This window comes from Emydura macquarii, unplaced genomic scaffold (genome assembly GCF_026122565.2).
Source record: "Emydura macquarii macquarii isolate MOO-44397 ecotype Brisbane River unplaced genomic scaffold, CSIRO-AGI_Emac_v2 contig_1253, whole genome shotgun sequence".
In the NCBI taxonomy this organism is placed as follows: domain Eukaryota; kingdom Metazoa; phylum Chordata; order Testudines; family Chelidae; genus Emydura; species Emydura macquarii.
In genome coordinates this window covers 75,074,632-75,101,740 of record NW_027131390.1, presented here as the reverse complement: position 1 = coordinate 75,101,740, position 27,109 = coordinate 75,074,632, and the positions used below count along the sequence as shown (strand labels likewise).

At 40.4% G+C, this 27,109-nt stretch overlaps 1 protein-coding gene across 1 annotated transcript in view; it reads right to left on the bottom strand.

The window, feature by feature from the left end:
* The window catches only part of SLC25A12 (solute carrier family 25 member 12), a 71,026-nt gene that overhangs the window by 21,916 nt on the left and 22,001 nt on the right, over nt 1-27,109 (bottom strand). The window contains 6 exon segments of the mRNA XM_067549251.1: nt 424-508; nt 13,259-13,343; nt 13,907-14,000; nt 15,424-15,562; nt 17,320-17,466; nt 18,772-18,911. Coding sequence (XP_067405352.1) covers nt 424-508; nt 13,259-13,343; nt 13,907-14,000; nt 15,424-15,562; nt 17,320-17,466; nt 18,772-18,911 — 690 coding nt within the window.

The window sequence follows — 27,109 nt, the reverse complement described above, 5'->3', positions numbered from 1 at the left end:
TTCAAAAGATATATTTAAGGGGAGAATTGACAGAAGCTAACAAAATAAAAAAGTTTGTTTATAATTAAGTAGACAGACATACAAAATCCTCCATTTTGTCCCCCTTCAATTTCTTCCCTTATTTTGTTCTTATGTTTTTTATATCACTCCCATCAACTATCATCAATGCAGTGCAATACTGTATCCAGAAGGCCTATGTCTTTATCAACGTTTTGCCCTGAAGACTGTCTGGAGCCAGAGGTGCCACAGCAGTGTTCTGCCAAGTTTTCTGATCACAGGTAAAAATAAAGAGCACTCCACAGAGCCCTCCAGTTCTTACCCTTTCAAACAATGAACTACACACCTTAGATGATCTCCATTAGTCTGGTGAGATAATATTACATTAGTCCAGCCTTGAAAACAGTATACAGACATGTCACTCACCTCCAGCAATTGAGCCCAAAGTGAACCTGTAAGCAGACTCAGCTGCTTGGAGCCAGATAGGCCTGCCCACATCTCCATAAGATTGCTGTGGGGGAGCGGGGCGGGGGGAAAAAAGACAATTTGGAAAATGTGAGAAACTGAAAGCAGCCTACGGACTGGCTTTTGTAAAATTAAAGAACAAATTTGACAGAATGGCAGCTTTAGTTCAAGGGGAAAAACACTGTATAACCCTCCTTTGGCATAACAGAAGCAGCATATTTTCAAATAAATCTCTCATGTAGTGCTATCTCCTATATTCCTTGTCTGACCAAAGAAACAATTTGAAAAATGGTTTCTTGATGTGAAAAAGAAGGTACATGCAGAGATGCATTAATTTTTGTGATTTTCCCATCTATAGGGCTCCACCCTGTGAGGTGCTGAGCAGTGAGCACTCTCTACTCCCATTGACTTCAATAACATTTGAGGATTCATTACCTCAGACACAGAGTTCAGCACTTCACAGGATCAAGATCATAATCAATAGAGTCTATGTTTTATCATACATGCATTAGAGAGACATACTTAGCACATACAGAGCACTTTACAGCCTCAAATGCAAGGAAAAAGTTATCTAGTCCTCATAACACACTTGTGAGGTAAGTAAGTTATAGATATAAGGTTGACTTTTCTTTTAAGCTATAGTGATGAACCTCAGATTTCACTGACATAAGCTAGAGTAACAAAGCAGTACGTGGCCTTGGAATTTTTCAGTGATAGACTTAAACAAATGTCTGTCTACAGAGACTCATATTTTGGTGTCAACAAGTCATCAGGTACAAAATAGTCAGAAAAAAGGTTCCAACAGCAACGTAGTCTAACTTGCACTGATGAGGCATTCTGTAAAGCATAGTTTCTCAACCTATGGTACCCCAGGGGTATGCGAGACACAGGCAGGGGGTATGTGGCGAAAAACCCAGTGAAGGGAGGCAGGCAGCAGCTGCCAACTTCTGGGGAAGCCAGGCAGCAGCCACTTGCCTCCTGCCCAGTCCCAGCTCCCAGCTGGGATGCAGGCGGCAGCCACTGGCTTCTGGGGGAGGCAGGTGGCAGGTGCCAGCTTCCCACCTGGTTCTACCTCCTAGCTGGGAGGTAGATGACAGCCGCCCCAGTCCTGGGAAGCTGGGCAGCAGCCGCTGGCTTTTTAGGACACCGGGCAGCAGCCGCTGGCTTGGGCGGCAGCTGCCCGCATCCCACCCAATCCCAGCTCCCAGGTGGGAGTCTGGTGGCAGCCTCCTGTACCCTACAAGCTGGGCTTGCAGCTAGATGGCTGCCACCCGTGCCCCAGCTCTGAGCCAAGAGACAGCCTCCCGTGCCCTGGTTTGAAGACAGGCAGCAGCTGCCTGCCGCCTGCCCACATGCCTGGGTCCCAGCCTGCACGGAAGCCTCCTCTGCCCCAGCTCGGAGCACGTGGCAGTTGCCCCACCTCACGGGCTGGCAGCCAGGCGGCTGCTGCTTGCAACCTGCCCAGGTGGCAGCTCCCCTCCCCAGCTCAAAGCCTGGTGCCCAGAAAGCCAGGCGGAGAGCCCAGCGGCTTGCCCAGTCCTGAAGCTGGGCTTTACCTAAAGGTTTACTTGTCAATTTCATAGCTGAGCAATGAAATTGACAACTATGACAGCCCCAGATTTTACCAGTATAAAAATGTTAAGAGGGGCCCACACAGTGTGATTTGCCCCAAACCCACACCCCCCAAGGACAGCCATGGGGAGTGCTGCTATCCACTCTGGTGGGCCGCTAGTGCCCGCTCATACCTCACAAGTTCCTGCCTGTGTGAGGAGAACACCAGGTGACCTCCACCATCAGGGCATAGTGATTGGCTGGCATTGACCTTTGCTCCTATATGGAGGAAGGGGAGAAGGATGGAGGGGAGAAACAGCAGGGGGTTTTGTGATCTGCCACAGCCACACAGCACTGCAGAACTCAGAACTCTCCTGCTTTACGAGAAATACAGTCATCCAGCGGTAAAGGGGAAAAAGATTGTATTTCTCAGAGTGGAAAACTGAGTGTTGGGGTACTTATTAAAATTTTCAGAAGTCAGGAGGTTCTTGCTACTTAAAAAGGTTGAGAAACACTGCTGTAAAGTGTGCAAACTGGGCCAAACAGAAATCAGTGGGGTAGAGGAGAGTTTGTTCATTGAATGTAAGATGAATTGCACATAGAAGGAAAGGAAGATGGTAGCAAGCCCAGTCTCTACTCCCACTCCAAAAATGTGAAAGTGATTTATATCCTGTACATTCAGATCAAATAGAAATTATTGGGATTTCACTGTTCAAGTCAGGGAAGAATCTGGTCTGTCATATTAAGTGTGATATTTATACTTTGCAGAGATATGCACAGTGCTGTATAGACACAAAAGCCAAGACCCTGCTTCAAGGCCTTACAATCAAAATTAGTCTTCAAATCCCTCCAGGCTTACCTTGTCCTTGTACAAGCAGGGAGGAAAAAGATCAACAGGTGTATAAGGAGCTCTCCTCTCCCCCTGCACCCACTTTTAAAAAGCCATTTGCACCGCGGCAGATGACCCCAACAATCCCGAAAGTACACTTAGATCTTACAGAGGCCTCAGGGGGTTACAGAAAACTTTTGCTCTTAGACCACACATCATGGACACATTAATATGTATTAGAAGATATATGGCATTTTATTGAAAATACAATTCCTATATCCACAGGAGTATATTTTAAAGGATCTATCACTAAGGTTGCTTAAACAAGTTGCACTGAGCTTGCTGCAGCACTGGGGAGTGAAGTATCCATTGCCATGCAGCAGGCACTGCAGCAAATTCATTTAAGCAGCTCTGTTGGTATTGATATTGATATTATGTTGCACAGGTACAAACCTGAAGTTATAATATATTGGTATATTTTGCTTTCCTTGGTTTTATTATATAAGTGTGGAGGAATACAGCAAAAATTGCAGAGTTTATATAATTTTGGGATCCACAATTCTTTTGCACTTATGATTGGGCAGATTTATTTGTTTTTTTATTTTTGGAGGATTTTACTGTGTGTATTTCAATGGGACATTTAAAAGCTCCCTCATGCATATGGTCCCAGCAGCAGTCCTTCTTACTGCTGGGTCCTGATCAGGCCAAGCAGAGGGAAAGTGCAGTTTCATGTCATTAGGTTCTACTAAAATCTTAACAAACGTCCACTGAATGTGTGCAGTAGGTCCTTGATCCTGCATAGTGTAGCATACTGCTGAACTACTCCACTGAAATTAGTAGGGCTTCATGCTGCTCGTGAAGTATACAGCACTGTATAGGATTGGCAACTATGAGATTAAGATGAGTTCACGTCTTTTAAAATATAATGAAACTTTTTTACACAGGCTTTCTGCAATATACATGGCCATCAAGAATTTCCTTTCCCAAGATATTTTCTTTCAGAAAATAGACCCACTAGAATGCAGTCTAACAGAGGAGAATGAAGAATTCTCTGAAGTCAAATCAGATATTTATCAACTGTGCATATAGATAAAAAAAAAAACCCATAAGATTACATCTATCTTTAGTTAAAATCAGGAATATATTTTCCCTATGGGTGCAACGGAAAAGAAAGATAAATCTGAAGAATTTCCCCATGAATCTCAAAAAGGTCATACTGAAAAAGTAACACCTAAATAAATCCCAAAGTAAACAGGTGTCTCGATTTATGTAAATAAAAACAGATAAAAGCAATGAACTCCCAAGAGACTTTAAAAAGAACTAGTTTCTTTATCCCTGCACCAGTTTTCTTCTACCTTCGGCACACTTGCTTCTCTTTAGCCTTTTAAAGCCATAGTCTCTTCCTTGTAAGCATCAGAGTCTTATCAAAACCAAACCATTATACTCAGACTTAAATCCTAATGAATGTGTCACCGAATGTTAATGCTCAAATTCTTTGTGAAAGAAAAGTCCTATTAAATGAGTATTTGCTATACTTTGTGGTTCACTTGTGTTCAGATGTAAATACGTATAATTAATACTATAGCTTTTAGATCATGCATATTTATAAACAGAAAATTACTGAAGCTGTCATCTAACCACTGTATACTGATATTCAACTGCTAGGTTTTAAAAAAGCCTTAATCTAAGTATAAGAAAAGAGATAGAAGGATACAGACAGAGAGAGACAGACAGACTCACAAGGAAACAGTGAGACATTACTGGTCAGTAACATCATAATAGGCAGTGATATCGGAACACCAGCAGCCTAACCATTTTCAAGTGTATTGTAGGCATCATGACAAAGGAAAGTTTCCAGGAGGTTCTGAAAGTGGATAATGAGGTAGCTTTCAGGATATTTATGGGGAGCCCCTCCCAAGCATGAGAGGCAGCATGGGAGAAAGCACAGAAGTGCTTGTCTGCAAAATCAGTAAGTGGGCAATGGAGGCTGGCACCATGGGCTGATCAGAGCTAAGATTCTAGACCTTGATAGTGAATACAAACAGCTTATGTTTGATACACTAATGAAAAGAGCCATTGGAGGGCCACAAAGACAGGGGTTATAGTCAAAGTGACAGGTTAAGAAAATGATCTTTGCAACAGGATTCTGAATGGATGATGATGATATGTCAGAAGACGAAAGAGAATAATCCTAGGTGAGCAAAACTTTTTTTTGCCACACTTCTTTTACCACAATGGTGAGCTACAACAATAATTCTGACCAAGTAAAAAATACAGCATTCTGTCTGCTGGAAAATACCATGAAGGCACTAATGAAAATCAAATATGACACCATAAAATGCAATGCATGTTCTTGACAGTATTTCTCAAAGTCCTTTTTATCAGTCCAGATGAACAGAAACAGATTACTGAAGGCAAGGAAAGATGGAATGGATTGCCACAGAATCTACAAAAAAAGCATTACCTGTAAGTAACTTTTGTAGACTCCTATTTCATTAGCTCAGGTATGTATTTACCCATAAGGATTTAATAAAGCAGTAACAGAGAAGAACACTCCGGAAACTGAGCTTTAGGATCATCTGTTCAAAGGACAATTCTGCTGAATTGTCAAATCCACTTCAGAGAGGGTAACCAAAATGTGTATGATGAGCCATAGTTTGTGCACCGCATTTCATCATAGATCACTCTGCTCAAGATTATACCCTCCATGGGACAACCTCTCGACCACAGCAGCTGAATAGGATTAAGATTTCCTTAGTGACTGATCCAAGCCTTGGACTTTCATAGTCTTTCTTGTGCATTCAAAGAAATCTCAGTTTCCAATATGCATACTTTAAACCAACTGAGCTGAGAAGTTCAAGTAAGGGGCTTTATAAAGTCCTTGATTACTTTTAAAGTTCTAGAGATTTCAGGAAGGTCTTTGTGTTTTTGGAGATGGTAACCCACATGGCCTCTAGACTAGGTAGACACTCACAACAAATTGTGCATCCTGGAGAGGAAATCTCTGCTCAGTAATACAGTGTGACTGGGACACATTTCTGAGATCATCTCTTTTTCATCTGGCAGAAAGCTACACACACCATTGTATGCATTTGTGACATCCATCCTGGCTGGTTGAAGAACCTTGTAATATATCTTTCTCAGTTCTCACTTTCAGCATCAGCTCTTGGCTCTTTTCTACAGGATGGCAAAAATAGGATGCCCCAATTCATAGTTCCAAACATGGTAACAATGGCGTAAACTGTATGGTAGAAGACTCTGCTCAGTACATCTTCCACCTTTCCTATCACCAGTGGAACTACACCACTACACAACGATAGTGAATTAGGGTCCCATTTTTGTCAGTGTAGACATGGCCATAGACAATGTGGTGACGGGCACTTTAAAAATTCTAAAGGTAGACTAAAGCAGTGGTTTTTAAACTTCTGTGACCATGCCCCCTTCTATGTGTCTGTACTCATTTACACCACAGACATATACACCCACCACTGAATTGTGGAGGCAGCACCACTACCAGCACTCTCCTAAAGTTTTTCACGCTCCGCCTTCCTGCATTCATTCCATGCCCCTCAGGCAGGCGTGCCCCCAGTTTGAGAACCTCTGGACTAAAGGATATATAGTAGCTTTCATATTTTCAGAAAGCAGGGACATGGAAAAGACAGATGATGGTAATCCACTGAGCACTTAAAACAGAATTACAGACCATGGGTGGTCTGTGCACATAAAGGAGCTAAAGAATTGACTATTACATTTTTTCTCTGTTTTACATAGCATGGAAAGAGGATGTGGAGACATCCTTTGGGCAGAAGGCAAGAGTTCCGGGTAACACTGGATTCAGCTGTACCTTCTTGAAAACTGCAAAAACACTGGAGATGCACAGCAGCACAAAGTAGCTGAGACCTGGTCTACACTACAAAATTAGGTCAATGTAAGCCGCCTTGTGTTGACCTACTTAAGCATGTGTCTACACTTAAATTTATCTCCCATTGATGTAAGCTCTGCATTACACCGACATAGTAACAACACAACCCTGAGCGATGTTGAGCCATGGTTGATGTACTGAGGTTGACGCAGCGGAAATGTAGACACTGCATTATCTATGTTGACCCTAACAGTCCTCCAGCAGCTGCCCCACAATGACCGACACTGACTGCTCTAGTCACAGTTGTGAACTCCACTGCCCAGGGGACATACAGACCAGAAGCCCTGTTCCCCTTTAAAATCATGTGAATTTTTTGAATGCCTTTTACACACTCTAGATGCGCTCCAGCCTGGAATAGACAAGAGATATTGGATCTCCTGGGCTTGTAAGGAGAAGAGGCTGTGCAGGCACAGTACAGAGCAGACACAGAAACGTGTACACCTGTGAGCAGATTGCACAGGGGATTCAAGAGAATAGGTATGACATAGATCAGTGGCTGTGCTCAGTGAAAGCAAAGTAACTGTGGGAGGCATACCAGAAGGCAGGGAAACAAAGAATTGATCCAGTGCCGAGCTGCAGACCTGCTGCTTTTACAACGAGCTGCATGCCATATTTAGCAGAGACCCCACTACCTGCATCTCACTGTGGATACCTCAAAGAAGCCTTGAGGAGGTGGTGGAGGAGGAAGAGGAGAAGGATGGGGACATGCGACTGGGGGGTCCAGCTATGCTGTGAGCCAGCCCTGGTTGAGACTCCACAGCAGTCCATTCAGTCCCGGCAGTCAAGCCCAATGTATGGGAAGGAACCATGAGTAAGACTGTAAATTTATTTTCCATTACAGTGATGGCACCAGGGCCCAAGCATAATTTTTTCAGGCCCAGTACAAACTTGTAACACAGCCTCCCCCATACACATATCACAATCCCTCATCCCATACATACAATCTCATGAGCCATGACAATTTTTTTCCTCATGGTAATGGGGGTTGCAGCCTGGGCTGGACCCCTAAGGGCTTCCGGGCCACAGTAGAGTGTAGCCTTCCCCGCCTCCATGTAGGGGCCCTGGATGGCGCCTCACCTTAGCAGGACACAGCTATCGACTTTTCATTAATTCACTTTTACTAGCAGAGGTAGCAGTAAGAGAAAGAACAGTAGAGTTATTATATGCTTTTCACTCCCCTGTAGAGCTAAGCAGAGGATGCTATGTGGAGCAGTTTCTTTATGTAGACAGGGATGTCCCTTGAATCCTCCTGAGAAAACAAACTTTTATGGAGGTATTCTGCAATCCTCTCCCAAAGACTTCTAGGGATGGCAGCCTTCTTTCTTCCTCCACAGTTGGACACTTTCCCATGCAAGTCGGTGATAACTTTATCAGGCATTTTTGCAATATACAAGCTAGCAGCATAGAGGCCCAATCGGCTTCAGGACAGCAGCAGCTCTGCTCTCTGTGCCTTTATTATCCTCAGAAAGGAGATATCAGCTAAAATCACCACTGCCTATGAAAAACAGGCCAGTATTCAGTGCCATTGCCCTGTTCTCATAGTTTCATACAGCCAAGCAATTCTCTCCTCATTTCTCTAATCCCTGGCATGACATAGGCTGGAGCTGTAAGTGGCACTGTGCACAAGCACTCTCAGCAGAAGTGTTGATTAGCATGTCTCATTTAAAAATTTAGCACAGGAAGGGAAGGAAATTCTGAATCTTAACCTTCACTTTCCATTGTCACTCTACTGACAATGGTATCTCTGAGTGTTTTATCTGTAGCTGCTGTCATTGTGGCCCTGAAGAGTTCTCCCTCCATACTGATGGAACACCTGAGTCAGAGAAGGAAGAGAAAGAATAGGACTCGGGACGACACGTTCAGTGAGATCCTGCAACCCAGTGCTACATCAGACTGTGAGCAGAGAGCCTGGAGGATGATGTATGAAGAAGAAAAAAGCAGACAGGGGAAAGGCCCAGGAGTCCCAGCAGGAAGAGGCGAGAGAGATGCATTAGGATATAATGGAGCTTCTCTGGCAGAAAACACAGATGCTACAGACTCTTGTGGACCTATAAGTGGTCAACAGTCCCAGGCTCACCTCCCTTTGCAATCCATGGAGAACTCCAGTATAGCATCTCTCTACACCTCCCTCAACATTCCACATGGCATCAGGGGCTGCATCCTGCAACCACAACTTCATATACACTGACCTGTGAAGGCAATGGTTGATGTATGTGTAGCTAAAATGGACATGGATGTTCCTCCTTCTTTTGCTCCATAAATTTATTAACGTTTTAATGTACTTGCTTTTAACTTGCACAGAATTTTTAAGTGTTTTCATTACTCAATAAAACTCTATTGTTTGGGAAACAATCTTTATTAGTTCCCAACATATGTTGCAGAATGCCTGGCGGTAATGAAAGCACCCTGTGACGGATGGACTAGGTCTGGAGGCCCTCTGCTCATTGTGGCCCTGTCTCATCCCATTCCAGACAAGAGCAGAGGAGAAGTCCTCCAGGTGGCCTTGAGTGGCTGTAGGGGAAGCAGCCAATCAGAGGGGCTGTTGGAGTGGCCAATCAGGGACCAGAAGAGCCATATAAAAAGGAGCAGAAGAACAGAAGCAGAGCAGTCAGTTGCAGCCTGGAAGGGAACAGGAAGGGGAAGAGGGAGGATCAGGTTCCTTGTGACTGGCTGAAAGAGCAGCAGGACTGCAGACAGCTCAGTGCGGGCAGGACTGAGCCCAGGGAGGGCTGCCAAAGACTGCGGGAGCTAAAAGGAGCTCCTGGCTGGCTGCGGAACAGACCAAGCATTGAGCCCAGAACCTAGCCAGAACAAGCAAAGATACCATGATGAGCACTGATGGTCTGGTTAAAGATGAGCCCAGGGAGGGCTGCTGAAAAGGATGCACCAACAGAGGGTACCATGATGGGCCCTGTTGGACTGTTATGGAAGGCAGTGTCTCCAGGGAGGAAGCTTTGGTGGAACGTAAAGGACTATATACCCTGGAAGGGGTTTGTTTTATTCCACCTACAGACAGTGAGAGACACATGGCCAGAGTGTCACACCTGACCAGAGGGAACGAGCTCATGAGAGGTGGGTGTCAATCCCATTACACACCCAATTAGTTATTGTACACGGTGACAGCTCAGGATCACTGACACGCACAGTGTAATAATAAGAAATGTACAGCAAGTGCTATAAAATTAAAAGATGCATTGTCAGTATTATATTGATAAGATGTGCACCAATAACCATACAATTAACAGGCACCCAGACTATAGGTCCAGATACAGCATAACACACCACAACTCATTACTGTGACTCGCTGTTGAAGTACTCTTTCAAAGCCTCCCTGAGCTCTATAACTCCATGCTGAGCTCTTCTTATACCCCTTGTGTCTGGCTGTTCAAAGTCAGCAGACAACTGTTCCACCTCCGCCCTCCACCCCGACAGCAACTTTTCCCTTTCTGCTTCCCAAATATTATGCAGCACACAGCAGGCAGCTATACCCATCGGGATGTTTATCTCACTGAGATCCAAATTTTGTGAGTAAACCACGCCAGGGGCCCTTCAATCTACCAAAAGCACATTCAACTCTTATTCTGCACTTGCTGAGCCAGCAGCTGAAGCACTTACTGGTGCTGTCAAGGTGGCTGGTGTACTAGGTCTGGAGGCCCTCTGCTCATTGTGGCCCTGTCTCATCCCATTCCAGACAAGAGCAGAGGAGAAGTCCTCCAGGTGGCCTTGAGTGGCTGTAGGGGAAGCAGCCAATCAGAGGGGCTGTTGGAGTGGCCAATCAGGGACCAGAAGAGCCATATAAAAAGGAGCAGAAGAACAGAAACAGAGCAGAGCTTCATAAGGCTGGGTCTCCCAGGGTCCCTATTAGCATTTCAAAATTGCCAATGGTAATCTACTCGCCAGGAAAGCAAGTCCCTGCTTATAGCTTTCGGAAAAATCCTGTGTTCTTAAAGATGTGAATGTCATGCACCTTCCCTGACCTGATATAACTGATGTCAATGAAATGTCCCTGATGATTCAGCAGAGCTTGCATAGCCATAATCAAATAGCCTCTTCTGTTGATGTACTCTGCAAAAAGGTGGTCTGGAACCAAAATGGGGATATGCATGACATCTCTTGCTCCACCGCAGTTCAGGAACCCCACTGCTGCAAATCCATCTATGATGTCCTTCCCACTGCTGAAAGTCACAGTCCTGCATAGCAGGAGATGATCAACGGCCCCCATGATGGATTTTCCAACTCCAAAATGATTTCCCTCTGACTGATAGCAATCCGGTGTTACAACTTTCCACACTGCAACTGCCACTCGTTTCTCCACTGTCACTGAAGCTCTCATTTTGGTGTCCCAGCACTGAGAGAGCTGGAGTGAGCTCAGCACACAGATCCAGGAATGGATCCTTGCACATCCAAGTTCTGCAGCCACTGCTAGTCATCTCAAGCCCGCATTACAATGTGATCCCATCTGTCAATGCTCATTTTTCAGGCCCAGAAGCAGCACTCTACCATGGAGCAGCTGCTCCATGAATGCCACTAACAACCTTGAACTAGTTCTCATTATGTCCCACAGCAATCTGCCCTCAAGAAAACCATCATGTTCCTCATGGCTCTTCTTACGACTCTACAAATACTGAAGGATCATGCATCTTGCGTTTGCAATGCTCATGACTATAGTGAAGAGCTCCATGCTTCTGTCAGAGATGGTGGAAAATGACAAGTCCCACATGGGTTCATGGGATTTTTAAAACAGGCATGAAAAAATTATGGGATAGAGATGGCATTACAGGGTAGAGAAAGTGCCGGATAGAAATCTGACCTTGCAGTCCCAGTCACTGTGCACAACTTATTTCTGCCCCACTATGCATTGCCAAAACTTCCCAAAGACAGTGCACTGGATGGTGGTGAATTGCATGCTGGGATATCTACCCATGATGCACTGCACTATGCATTGAAACAAGCACTCGTGGTGGGTACACACAGTGCCAATGCAAGGAACCAAGTAAGAACGTGCACAAGTGATATACTAACTGCGGCGGCTTTACACTGACATAACTTGTGGCAGCAGAAGTTTGTAGTGCAGACATACCCCGAGTTCCCACTGCATTACTAGCTCGAGCATCAGCAGCCCTCACTTCAACCCATACCCCAGACAAGCCATCTAGCTCAAGTTAAAACATCACTTAACCCAGGATACAGATTTTTGTGTGTGCCTGGGAGCTGGGTTGGGCAGTGAAAACAGGTCCTCAGAATCTCGACTTTCATTTTTAAAAACATAAGGGCCATATTTTTCAAAAGTACTCAGTACCCAACTACCACCATTGAAAGTCAGCCCATTTCATATAAGTGCCTAAATATAAGCTGACCATTTTTGAATATCTCACCCTAAGTCTAGCTCTCATGGTTGTGGAAAACAACCTTCAAATTTGAAACAAATGTAAATTCAAGGATCCCTAACTGCATGGTTTGGGCGTAATATGCCACCCAGGACACACAGCCTTGATTAGATGTAGGTATTTTTACACTAAAGTATGTAAAGCCTCCATAAAAGGAAACTACACAAATCTGTGAAGAAAGATCTCAGGTGAAGTAAAGAGTTAACATTCTGAAGCTATATTTTCCATCCACCAATTCTACATTTTTCATCAGCCCCACACAAACAGGATTCTTCTGTTGCTATGTAAACCACAAGAGCTAATGAGTATCAAATAACATTAGCAAGATTCAATGAGCATTCTAGACAAACCATCCAAGTCAATCACCATGGAAGATGATTACCCCAACTAATCTCTGAAAAGAGAACAAATTTATCAGCCTTACATACTGTATATACAAGTATGTTCACAACTTAAGGATAGAGCATTATTATGGAGCTTAATACTGAAGTGTACTAAAATAGAAACAAAACTCAAATTGTACTTCCAAACTAGTATTTATGTAAGGATAGATTTTAACAGAAAATTCCAGATATTTTCATGAATTAGTGGATATGTTTAAATTGATTTATTAACAGTGGAAAATCCAAGTGTATAGACAGTTCCTCAAAGGATTTAATGGTACTGTAAATTTTTCTCTAGTACAGAGTAGATCTAATATCTTGATTAGAAACTATAAACATCTACTCACTGAAAGGTTTGTTTCAGGAAGTAATGTTTTAAAAAATTCTATCAATTTCAGTGCAATTATAAAAAATGTAATAAGAACTTTCCAAAAAATCTAGTGCCTAGATAATAAGAACATCACTAGTGTCAGAGGGATCCAACATATTTTTTTATGATAAAGGGAGCAAAGAAATCTGTAGCATTTCATTTCTTTCTGGGAACAGATTATCTTTTTTTTTTTTTTTTTTAAACTACAAGCATAGATTTGAGTTTTGTAAAAGTCTTTTTAAGGCAAATAGTTTTAATTTTCATAAGCAGATATTCAGTTTTATAAATTGTCAGCATCTAAACATTCCCTTCAGTTTAACATTTTTAGATTGACACAATATCATTCCTATTTACCTGTCTCTGGAGTTCTGCCAAATTGTAAGGTAAGGCACCTTCAGCCAATGGTGCCATTCTCTCAATATCTGCCAAAGTTAAACGCCTTTAGAGAAAGCCAAGGAAAATAAATCATAGTTAGCCAAAATCATAAACAAACCCTAGCAAGCAGCTTTTCCCCAACATACGCAATTATGGGTTTATATACGACTTGTTATATTTCAGGTATACCTAAGCACCTTGCAGAGTACTGTAGTAAATCCAATCCTGGGAATTATAAGCACTTCTGTTCTCTTTGTCCTCAATGAGAATAAAGGGAACTCAGTATTACCCAGGTTTGGGCCCTTGCCTACTGGTAGTATAGGGACTGAGCTCTGTAAATGTAGCAGCCACAACATGCCCTATAATATGTAACAATCTAGCCAAGGCTTTCCACACTTCAAATTTACACTAGCAATCGGGAGTGTATTTTGTTATTTTACACCATATACTGATTATCTGATGACTGCTCACTGCGCTATACATATACTTACACACCACTCACCCTCCAGCACAGTCAGCAGTAATCAAATAATCAGAAATGAAACATACATAAAACAAATCAGTTTTAAAGTACAGATAAAGAGGGTGGAAAGACTAATATGAATGATTATGATGGTTATAAATTACCCTGTAGCATTGTATAAGTCTGCAAGCTGGTAGAGAATATCGATTTCCAGTGGTGTGACTTGTCCGAATTTGATTGCAGTCTGAGCAAACTCCTCTGGATTTAAAAGGAAAGGGGAAAATAAGATAATTGATCCTGAATCATTTGTCACATTTTCACTTTAAATGTGTATAGATAACTTTAAAATTAAAATGTTAAGAACTAAATCTATCACTGGGCAAACTAATAAGGATCAAAATCTAAAATAGAATGAAATGAGTCAAAATTAGTATATCTACTTCTGAACAGCAGCTTCAATCACAGAGTAAACCTGATCTTACAACTTTTATTTCTTTTATTTATGCAAGTAGTCCCCATTAAAATCTGTAGCAATCCGTACATCAGCAAAGTCCATAGGATCAGATCCAATATCTGGGGCTCGTTACTAAACTACTGTAAAAGCAGACAATGGTATAATTTATGGATGAACTAATCAGCGTTAAAACTAGCACAATCATTTCAGTGTTCCTTCTTCTCCTAGCTCTCATTGTCCCCAGGCTTGGATAAGTGCCTATCCACACTACAAAAAAAATTTGTAACACATCCATGACACTCTTCTGATCAGTTACAGAAAACATGCTTCAGCAGTATCCATAAAACAAAGTTTTTCACAAGATAATCATGCGTGAGCCATGTTGTGCATTCACATCTACAAAAATAGGTTGTGATGTATCAGTGCAAACTGGAGAACTTGGATAGGTGTCCCATCTTACCCTCCAAAGACAGAGGGTGCTCAGAGCATATGAACACAAAGCAGACAGCTGGGCAATGCACTCTTACATGTCTTACTTCATGGGAACTGGAAGGAAAAAGGGGCGAGCCAAACCAGCAGATTAGCGGGTCCCATCCACAGATGGGAAATAGCTGTGCTATGAAATGATTATAGAAAGCCAATCAATCCCGGCCTTTGGCAAGACTGAATCATTGTTAACTTTCATGCTTGCTAACAGTATTAGCCTATTTGTATGTGTGGAAACAAATATTTAGAGCAATTCATTACACTAAACAGTTACCAACTGTTAAAATGTGTGGAAAGAGCTTAAGACTGAATAACTCTTGCTTCAGTATCACACAAGAAAAGCCAACAGGACATAAGAGTTTTTGATATTGTTGTTAAAGTATACCCATTCTGGCATAGCTGCTATATTCCCCAGACTTTTCTCCATTCTATGTAACCACCCATCACTATCACAAGGAGGTCCATATTGCAATAGTATCCTCAGGATACCAGAACCAGTCAAGGTTCTTGTCAGAACCCTGACAATCCTTTTCCTTAATAAGCCAGCTAGAACCATCTGCTGGCCTGAGAAGTCTGGAGCAGAGCAGGAGAACCACATTCAGAATTAAACTTGTAATATTTGCACAGTAGTGCTAAATTTCTGCACTACAGCAATCTCTTACTAGTCTTAGCCCATAAACAGTATCAAATAACACACTTTATAGAGCTGGAAATTAATAAAATGAAGTAAATTTATTTTACCTTTTGTGACTTCAATATCTTTCCTTGTACCTGCTATAATACTGTATATCTTTCTAACAAGTTCCATGTTATTCAGCAGGGCATTAAAAGCATTGAAATAGGAGAAGCTGACATGATGTGAAATAGTTCCACCTGCTACCTTTAAAAAAAAAAAAAAAAGATAAAATACAGGCCCTGATATGTGTTCAGGGTTCAGCTGATAGCCTTAAATTCCTTAATAACCCAAAGAGTTTTACTGTAAATTAACATCCACCTGAACATACAAGAAAAGATTAAGATATACGTCTATTGTTGTAGTTTTATCCTGTTTTTTTACAAGTAGCAGTGACTGAGTCATTGTTACATAGCCAGGATACTATGGTTTTTGATGCAAGATGATGCCTAGAAAAGGTAATAAAAATAATCAGGAAACAAATGTAGAATTACAGTTCAGCTTTTTTGTAGAATGCACGTTCTATATTTTTCCAATAGTGAAATTTGTGTACATTTTATTTTAGATAAAGGAGTTAGTTAATCTTTACATCATTAATAGCAACAGCTAACAGTGTTAACAATTAATCTTCAAAGTTGAAATTAACATAAATTTTCCAAACTAAGAGACTTTCCCCATCCAGCAAAGCACTTTAGTGTATAAGTGGTCCCCATTGACTTCAATAGAACTTCTCATGTACTTAAGGTTAATCACATGCTTAATTTCTTTGCTGGATTGGGGCCTTCGGTACTAGAAGCAGTGAGCCAAAAGATGGGCAAATTCTTACTCGCGTGAATAGTCCTATTAAAGTTGAGTAAGAATTGGCAGGATCTGGGCCATATTTCATGTCACGAGTCATAATACTGTTTGCACTACAAATTTCAGCTCAAATATTTATTTACTGTGACAAGAATGTACAAACCCCATATGCAGTGGGAAGTGGTTAATGGGAACCTGTGGGCGCAAGTAGCCCCATCCTGCTTCACTTGCAAGAAGTGCCAAGCCTGGAGAGATTTAAAAGGGGAAATGCTTGGCAGGGAGCTGACTGGAAAGAGGAAAGGGACTCATGAAGGAAGGCCTAGCTATCCTAGAACTGATTGAAGAAAGGTGTGGCTACAGCCAGAAGATAACCAAACAACAAGCAAGACTTGAGTCTCCCTAGGGACACAGAGGCCTGGCAAAGGACTCGTTCATGTCCTTTGTACCCCAGAGCTATGTTTTTTTTCCTTTTAGGATCTGTGGAGGAACGCACCCAGGAAGGGGCTGGTGGAAAGGCCTAGAAGCAAACCACAGTAGGAAGCAGAGGGTACAAACAGGAAGACCTTAGCTGTTTATTACAAGGTCCCTGGGCTGGAACCTAGAGTAGAGGGAGGGCCTGGGTTCCCCTGCCCGCCAACTGACTAAGATGGTGGGGAAGCCCCTGGAGATAAGGGCTTGGAAAAGACATAAGACTGCAGTTGGGATGAAGACCCAATGTGAAGCCGCTGGGCAACAGACATATGAAACTCTGTTTACCCTGAAAAGAGGTGAAGCCGTGTGTGACCTGGCTGGAGGGCCATGTCATGAGAACAGGCAGACCACTACAGGGCTAGAGTGGCTCTCAGCAGAACACATCTGATGAGGAAACCCTACTATGATGTGCCTAGCCATAAGGTGGTGTGCCTGTGGTGACTCAACTCACTAACATTTACAAAGATGCAAAATACTCAGCTTTCTTGCTTTCAGTAATGCAGAATATCTTGTACTTTATCATTATTTCTATAAAAACACTATTTTGCATAAATGAGCAATGGATGGTACTGCTTTGTCAGTATTGCTAATAGAGAGGAAGTTAAGGTGTTAAGGATTTAGACATATAGCCATTAAATTACAAATTCTCACTTGAATAGCACTCATATTTAAGACATTATTTTCTTTACACTTACTGAAACTAGATTTTCTTCCACAAATGGACTGAGCATATGTGAACGAATGGTAGCCATGATGTCACTGAAGTCCAGTCCAGTAATCATACCAGTTTTGTTTTTGTCTTTCAATGCAAAGGCTTGTCTTGCATGTTCTGACTGTAGCTCCTGGAATAAGAATTAGAAATACTACATTAGGAGTATCATTCTGTACACCCATTGTGCATAGAACTCCCCCCACTGGCTTCATCCACTTCCCTAAACACATGCAGGTTATATTCTATATAAAAACACAACCGTAGTTTAGTACCAACACCCAACAAACTGAGCTGTCCCAAAAATCTCCACTCCAAAATGAAAGCCAAATTGGGTTTGTTTAATCTGGAGAAAAGAAGACTGAGGCCAGGACATAACATTTTATGTACTTGAAAACTGTCATAAGGAGGAGGGAGAACAATTGTTCTCTTTAACCTCTGAGGATAGGACCAGAAGCAATGGGCTTAAATTGCAGCAAGGGCGGTTTAGGTTGGACATGAGGAAAAACTTCCTAACTGTCAGGGTAGTTAAGCACTGGAATAAATTGCCTAGGGAGGTTCTAGAATCTCCGTCATTGGAGATGTTTAGGAGCTGGTTGGACAAACACCTGTCAGGGATGGATAGATAAGTGAGTCTAGATGATGTCTAGATAAGTGAGTGCAGGGGGACTTGAGTGCAGCGGACTGAACTAGAAGACCTCTTGATGTCCCTTCCAGTCCTACACTTCTATAACACACATCTGTACACATTTCCCTTTTTTCCTTTTCCCTTACTCTCTATAGCGGACAACTCCTTTTTCCCCTCTAATGTGAATAATGGTTCTGGGAGTGAATACTTTAAAAGTCTTCTCCCTACAGGCTTCTTCAGCAACCTTATGAAAGGAAGACTTCTTGCTTACTGTAACTTTGGCCTTATTGAAGAGTGAATGGCACAAAGGTCTTAAACTCCTGATGTGTAGTAGTGTGTATTATGCCTCATGAGACAAACTAGGGTAAATAATAGGAAAAACTTTATAAAGCTAAATGAAAAATTAAGCTACATAATAAAGTTCCAAGGGAAGCTATGGAGTAACAGCCAGTGGACATACTCAGGGCCCAATCCTTTTCCCATTGAAATCAGTTTTGCCATTGAACTCCAATGGGAGCAGGATCAGACACCCACAGTTTGACTTGACACACATCAATAAAGAGATGTTTTAGAAACAAAATTAATCCTGCCCTCCAAAAGGGTGGTGGACCAATTTCCAAAGGACTGTATGTGCTCTGATTATATAATCTGTATGGTGTAATGATAGTTTAGCTGTGTTCTGATTAGTCGATCATCTGGACAACAAATCTTCCACCACCATGCAATAAAACTAATTTATAATGGCATTAATGCGGCACAACTGACAGAGCTGATGGCCAATTATGCACTGAAAGAAAATAAATAACTGACCTGCAGAAACTGTGTAAACTCCGAGTAGGTAAGATGCTTTTTCCTGTTATGTCCAAAATGCAGTCGAATAAACTCACAGTCCCAATTAAAAGGGATATGATGATGAATAATGGTCTGTCCAAAAATTTCTTTGACATTTTCTTGGGAGGGGAAAAAAAATAAATGAGTTGTAGGATAAAATAATTCTGCCTAAATGTTCCTGGTAGAAAACAAGCAAAGTTTTATAAGGCCATTTAGAAAGTGTTGTAATCTGGTCACTTCTGAGTAATTGCTAAATTGCATATTCAGAGACCTGTAAGAACACATTTGCTACAGAATTTAATACTTAACTTTGTATATTACTATTTAAAACTATGGAATTAATAATATCACATTTAATTTTAATTAAGAAGCAATTTCTCTTGTGCACTATAAATAGCTGCTACTTTGTATTTGGATACAAAAATCAATAGTAGTGCCCCGTTTCTGCAAGAAGTCAAATTAAGCCTTTTATCAAAAGCATGAATACCTACATCACTGTCTAATGCAATATTTGTCATACTAAGTATGATTTGATTGAGACTTGATTATTACATTCACTCTAGCCAGAATATGTCTATTGAAGATAGGCATAAGAAATGCCACCTACAGCATATCATTAGCTCAGCAGAAAGCACCTTATTAAAAGCTTCTGATAGTGTCATAAAATATGGCCCTGACACAGAAATCAAACCCTACAAAACATGATAGTTAGTCTCAGTTATGAAAATGTTTTAAGATAAGTGAAATTAAAGATGTCACCTTTTAAATGAAGTGGGGGGGGGAACTTTTTGAGATATGGAATTCTATTATGTGTACTGTACAACAAACCAATGCCTAACCCAATAGCATAATTATCCTTAGTAACAAAGCCTGATACAGAAAAATTTACATGGTGTACTATGTGCATACAAGTCTGGTATGTGTGTGCAAATGGCCAATTGGACACAACTGGACATTTGTTCACACAAATCGGACACATGCAAATTAGACTAGCACACATTTTTCAAAATTCAGCTCAAAATATCTACCTTTTAAATCAATTCTAAATTTGCTTGTACTATACTATACTAATGTATAACCAACCAATTTAAGGCCCACCATAGAGCTTAAGTTAAAAGAGATGCTAAAATATTTTCTTTAAGTCAGGATCACCTCTCTTTTCTGCTAACATCTTAGCTAGCTTATTTAACGTTGTTTGAGTTTACATTAATCAGTTATTAATTAGAGGTATGTTATTACAGGACTCTGATTCCATGAGCACAGTTATCTACTCTGCTTCTAAGAGGAAATTCTCTGATGTGGACTCCATTTTTCCATCATGTGCTTTTTATGAAGGAAATCTGTTGCCTTCTCTACATTAAGTGATCAGTTGGCTTGTTCATGTCTTTAAAGTATATGCCTTTCAGTTCTATAGTTGCCTTCTTTACAGGAGTCAATGCTACTTTATGATTTTAAAGGCTTTATTGGTTCAGTGTATGAGAAATCATTGTGGGAGGGAAAGAGACATGGAAATCTATGGAAGGGGTCAGAGACCTAGATCAATTAACTAATGAACAAGATTGGGTTTTTGGATATATAATTTGCCTCACATTATAGATTATATATTTAATTTAAAGGAGAGATTGCTATTTTCTATTCCGGGTAATATTATTAAAATTTAGTCCTAATTTAGCAGTCAAATAATAAAAACCAGGTTGATATAAACATAAATGATCAAATCACTGAGGTGCAGGAGGTAAAGAAAGGAAACAACCACAAAATTGACAATTATGCACAATAGAAAATGAGGCAAAACACATTTTGAGGCACTTGTTTTCAAAGGCCTTAATTTAATGGGAGGCAGCAAACCTCCTATTAAATAGCTAGAAACCAGATACTAGGAGACTGGATTTATTCCCCAACCTACCACTGAACTCCCAGTAGGTCACTTAGGATCTTCATGCATTACAAATAAAGGCAGGTCAGGGTTGTCCGCTGCTGTGCTAGCAAAATGGAAATATGTTGTAACTGGGACAGAGGACACTAGTGCTGCAAGTGTGTCTACTGATCCAATTGTGTTTGTAGTGTAGATAAATCCTAAAACTTGTGACTGTTTCCCCCATCTGTAAAATGGGGGTGATGATGTTCGCCTTTGCAAAGTACTCAAAGCTTCTCATGGAAGTGCTATGTAAGTATTCGGAGTTTCCTTTGGACTGTAATAACATGAAAAAATGTAAGTCTAGAAAAATGTGCTGAAAAAACTGGGAGATTAAAAATATTTATCCACAGTTGTCCAACTATTGTTTCAAATGTCTGCAACTTAAAAGGAAAAATGAAAGGTAAAGAGGACTGATTTTATCACATGGAATTAATCACATTCTTTCCAAAAGAGAGGCCTCCATACAGATAAAATGCTCAATGATTTTAATAAGATTAAGCACTGCAGGACCAGCCCTCAATCTCTGCACAACTCTTCCCCCAATTTCCCCCAGAGACTATATACAGTTCTGAGAATGAATCTCCTCCTCTCAATGTTTTCTATGCGGATTTATAACTTGCTGTCAATAGATAGCAGGCCAGATTTTAAAAGTATTTAGGAGCCTAAAGATCCCAGTGCCTAAATCACTCCCTATGATTTGGAAGTTCGGCACGTAGGTACTTTTAAAAATCCTGCTAGGTGCCTAAATACTTTAAAAAATCTGGCCCAATGTGGTTTGTTATCTACTTTTGAAAATTCAGAGTAACCTTCATTATATTTGTTTAGGACTATCAAAAAGGATTGATAATTATTAGTATATATTGAATTTCTTTCAGGAAGTTGGAGGTAGGGACCCACTTTGATATCTTATGTTTTGTTCCACATTGACATTTTACATAACATTCAAGATACACTACAGAAGTAATTCATAGAAACAATTAGCAGTTTGAATTATAATGACTATAATGCTCAAAAACATATTAGAGTCTTCAGAAATAATAGGAAAGGCATTAGAACGTGGGACTAATTCACAGTGAATGGGATTGCTATTTTCTGGACAGTATTACCGTCTTGACACATTATACCAAGTACTCGTTTCTTATTTAATCTAGTTTTGTCAGTTCCCTTCTGACATGAAAGGGAACTGCAATCATCCCAAATTCATGCACAACTAATAACAGTGCAGTGGTGAGGGAGGTTTCAGAAATATGGTCATACTCTAGTGACTGTAAGCGATGTGACGACCACCAGCACATTTGTCACACTGTCCCAGGCTCTAATTTTTCTCTTTAATTTGTTCTATCACACAGCAGGTGCAGGTACTTATATTTTTAAGGTTAAGATGACAGAGTATTTATAATAACAGAAACTGATAAAAATAGCTAATGTTAAGATACACGTACTCCTTTTATTTTCCGAGACAGAAATGAGCAAATTTCACAAAGATAAACTGCAAGTGGTTTGTATCTCTGATAGAACAATTCAGATGAGCAAGAGATCGGACAGCAATTCACTAAACTCAAAATTGTTAAAAAACACCCTTTTATTACAATTTGATAGTTTTTCATTGTCCCCATCAATCCATGCTGCTTATTTACTGATGTCTCTTTCCACTTTTTGCTAACCTTTCTGTGGTGGAATTCCCTTTTGCTGGGCAGATATCGGCCTTGGAGGAGAGTATCAATGTAGCACTATGATGCAGCCTGGATAGGGGCTGCCATACAAATGGTATGGCCAAAGCACAGGCCTGCTATGCATCCAATCTACCATCAACCCCAGAAGAGATCATCCTAAAGTCACATACAAACCCACAGCTCCAGCATGCCAGTGCACAACCTCCAAATTAGAGGCAAGTGGTTAGACAAAATGTTTGCATGACTGCCGTAGAAATTTTCCACCTGAACACTTAAAGCAAGTTATAGCTGTATCTGAACAGCATTTATCTGAAGGCTAGGCACACAGATTTTGTTCAATCACTCAGATATTTTGAAAATAGGGCTAATGTCAGTACTTGTGAGGCTCAGTACATTTTCTCCAAAAAAAAAAAAGGTCCTTTTTCAGAAAACATTGAATTTCAGGGGAAGAGGCTAAATACCAATGCAGAGTTCCAGGCATGTGGATACAAAGATGAGGAGCTTGGCATAGGAACCCAAGCAGAATACAGATACAGCAATTGAGCACAACCTTAATCCCAGCCTCCAAAAAAAAATAAAATTAAAAAAAAGGGGGGGAGGGGAGAGACGGGCTATGTTACTGCAGAATCAGAACACTGCTACTCAATCTTTTGATCTGATCTATAGTGCTGAAACATTTCTATTTATATATTTGTTTTACTTTTATGTACTGAACTTTATTTTTTTTAATTGTGGACAAATACAAATATCAGCTGCAGCCAGGAACAACACAAATTGCCCCATGTAGCTCTAACATTGCATCTAAATCATGACAATCTTCAACAGCCCTTATCTTTTAATCTTGGCTTTCCATTGAGCAGAGTGCTAATCAAGCTGAATGGTACAGCAATTTAGCCTACAATAAAAGTTAGTACAGTGCTTTGCATATTCTACAATGGAAATTTCATGCTGCATCACATTTTTTGGCATTTAAATATTTTCAGCAGAATGTAAGCTTCAGGACTCAGACTATGCTATTGCATGCACATTTAAAAAAAAGGAAAGGCAGCAACTCTCACTAACAATTTAACACTAAGGTAAGCACAGAGCCAAAATTGGCTGTTGGTCATCTTGGCCCTTGGGCGATAGCTACTCCAATGTATCTTACACAAAATGCTCATACTTAAATTTAAAAACACTTAAAATGAATTACATTTCATCAAAAATTGAAGACCTTGGAAGAAGGAGAAGGGAGTCATTCTCTAAGATGTCCATGAGATGGGGTTGTCAACTTCGTCTCAACAGTTCTGGATATATTGGATCATACACAGAGTTAAAGGGCTTTCTAAGTGATTCTGGCTGGCAACCTGGTTCTCTCTTCTCTTTCTGAGTTCTCCCAAAATTTAAGACATGGTAGTATTAAAGCTTGTAACTTAACCTCACGAGATATGTTTGTGGAGCTAAACTTCAGGAGACCTGAAACTTTAGGCTAATTATAAGTACAAATTTATCACTTTATGTAGGCAATGCTTATAGTTTTATGAGATCTCCAAAGTGATTTTGCTCATGCAGGATACAGCCTACCCAAAAATCACAGTGGAGGTTTCATAGAAGTTCTACACTCTGCCAGCTTGCCTAGCAGAGCTTGTTCCATCACCTCTCATGGAGCAAAAAGTCACACTAAAGTTACAGGTAAAATACATTCTGCAAATAAGCTTTATGTAAGCATAAACATGTCAGTGGTGGGGGATTTTTAAGTGAGATTTTATTTCTCTCCAGGTTCCTTTATGGTCCCCATCACTAAAAATCTGAACACTAATGTAAGCAATGCATTTCTAAAGTGTTGCTATGATCAATTTTTGCTATTTCTGCAAAAAACAAGTTTCATATACTTCCCCTCTCAGGATAAAAAACAAAACAAAACCCTGTTGTTATTTGCAAACAACAAAAAACCCAAAAGTCTGTCTGAAAAGCACCCTGGAAATGTTGTGCAGGTGGTGAATTAGGGTGTAAGATAGGCAGGAATCCAAGGGTATGTCTACATAGCAACTAGGAGAGTGCTTCCCAGCTCAGGTAGACAGACATGCGCTAGTGTGCTAAAAATAGCAGTGTGGCTGCAACAGCATGAGCTGCTGCCTTGCTGCATAGCCACACTGCTATTTTTAGCATACTCACTCAGCCGGAGCTAGCGCATATCTCTGTCTACTCATTCCCGGAAGCTCCCTCCCCACTGCCGTATAACCATACACCAAATGTAACAAGTGCAGTAGTACGCCTGTTTTCATTGAGGGGGAGAATGGGAAAAGGATGATTCATGAGGTGGATAAAAAGGAACTAAAATTAATGGAAATATATTTCTATTCTTATTTAAAAGGTCAGGACCATTATTAGTGGTGGCCAAGGTACAAAGATAATTCATTAATCATTTTTGTGTAAATTAACAAAAGTCACTGCTTCCTCTGCTGCTAAGCTCCTGTTCTGCAAATTAACACTATGATGAACGCTCAAGAACTGTCCATGAATTTTAAACCATTTACTATTAAAACCAAATGGGTACCTCTCACCTATGGATAACAGAACTGATGAGTTCCAGAGAGGTAGCTGTGTTAGTCTGTTTTTAGCAAAACAGCGAGAGTTCTGTGGCACTGTAAAGACTTAACAAATTTATTTGGGCATAAGCTTTCGTGGTCAGAAACCCACTTTGTCAATGCATGAAGTGGAAACTTCAGTTTGGTAGGTATATATACACACATGCAAGGATGGGTGAGTTACATCACAATGAGGAGGGCAAGTGTTAACGAGATTAATACGATGAGGGTGGATGAGGCCGTTCACAACAGTTGATAAGAAGGTGTGAATGTCAAAAGAGGGAACATTATTTTTTGTAGCGTGCTAGCCATTCCTAGTCTCTATTCAGACCTAGTCTGATAGTGCAAGTTTGCATATGAGTTCCAGCTCTGCAGTTTCGCACTGGAGTTTGTTTTTTAAGTTAACTCCGACAAAGTGGGTTTCTGCCCACAAAAGCTTATGCCCAAATAAATTTGTTAGTCTTTAAGGTGTCACAGAACTCTCGCTGTTAGACTGTATTGAGTGGTTCTAGTTGTTAGATTGGAGAGGAGAAAGATAATGGGATAGAAAAAAAACCAGAAAAACATGTGGAAGGACCAAAGAAAGGAAGGGAACCATTTATAATTTCACAAAAACTATAGGGATTATCATAAATAACAAAAATGCATTGATGCTCCAGTCATGTTCCCATATTTATTAGATGTACCTCAGATACCACGTTAAACAGAAACCACCCTTAGGTTAGGTAATAAATGTACACTAAGTTTAACAGGAAGCTGTGTTGTGTTTAAAGTTTTGGCATTTTTATCCAATCTCATGAGTTAGTTTTGGGGCCTGACTCATGGTTTCTGAGTATTTGGGGTTGGCAAAATGGGAAAGCAAAGTGTTATACTGAAGTGTTCTCGACTACCTCTCACCCACTCTACCTCGCCCCTTATCCTCCAATGCTCTCAAAATCTCTACTACTGCTTCTTGCTCTTAAGGAAGATTTAACCCTCTTTCCCAAGAAATAATTTATTACATTTGCTGGAGTAAATTCACTGGTTTAAATAAAAAAATTGGTTAACAATCCCATTTATCAATAATAGTATAGACAGGGCTTTTGTAAATGCTTTTGTAAGAGGTTAGGGGATAGTCTTTTCTTTTTTCTTTGAGCAGCAATATTTAAATGCCTTGCATTAGTCAGCATTCTGGCTCCAAAAGAATTTGAAAACTGAACACAGGGGAATCATGAACAGTAAGACTGTAAAACAGCATCAAATTTTGGTTATTTTATCTGTGTTGTTCTGCTCTTCAGAGCTACAAGATTTTAAGTTAGCTCAGGTATTTAACTAAAAATTGGTCTCTGAAACATTCCATGATTTCAGAGAATGACTGTCCTTCTAGTCTCTGTATGAGAAGGTGCAACTGGAAGAAAGTGCTTGGACTTGTACACTCCTGTTAAGTTTAAAGTTTACCCAGTTGACTGTTCAAGAAGAATCCTCTGAATATTTTGAATACTTCTGAAGAAATTTTAGGCAGTCTTGGCAATCATGGATTCCAGCCACTTTTACTCCCCAGGAGGGGTATTCTCTATTTAGCATCATGCAAAGCCACAGCTGTCTGGGTTATCTCAGAAGACAAATGTGAAAAACAAAAACTACCCAATTTCACTTCAACTAAAATTTTATAGAAAAAAATCTAAGTTCTCTCAGCTTTATGTTATTCATGTTATGCCTTTATTTTAAATACTTCCTTCAAGATAAAGAAACTTTATCATCAATTAAGTAATTAACTGTCCACTTCACTAATGAAGGTAAAAAAACCAGGGTCATAGAATTATCTGACTAGGAGAAGTCCTGACTTGAAAGTATTCTAAAGGTGAACTGTGATTTTACAAGTCCTTAGCATATTTAGCATTAAATGATGCTAAATCCTTTTCTCAACAATTGCTTTCTTTCTATTAAAACCAAGATTGAAACCAAGAATGAATGGTTTAAATAAGGTTACTTGTTCAACCAATTATTGACCAATAACCACTTTCCTCCTTTTTCTTTTATTTCAATAAACTTAAGATTTTAGACAATTCTCAGTAACTTATAACCTCACGTTATCCATTGATAAGAGATCAGTCGTTCCGACAAAGTTTCCCTATAAACATAAAGCTGTTACCCTTGTCCTTTCTGGGGATGTGAAGTGT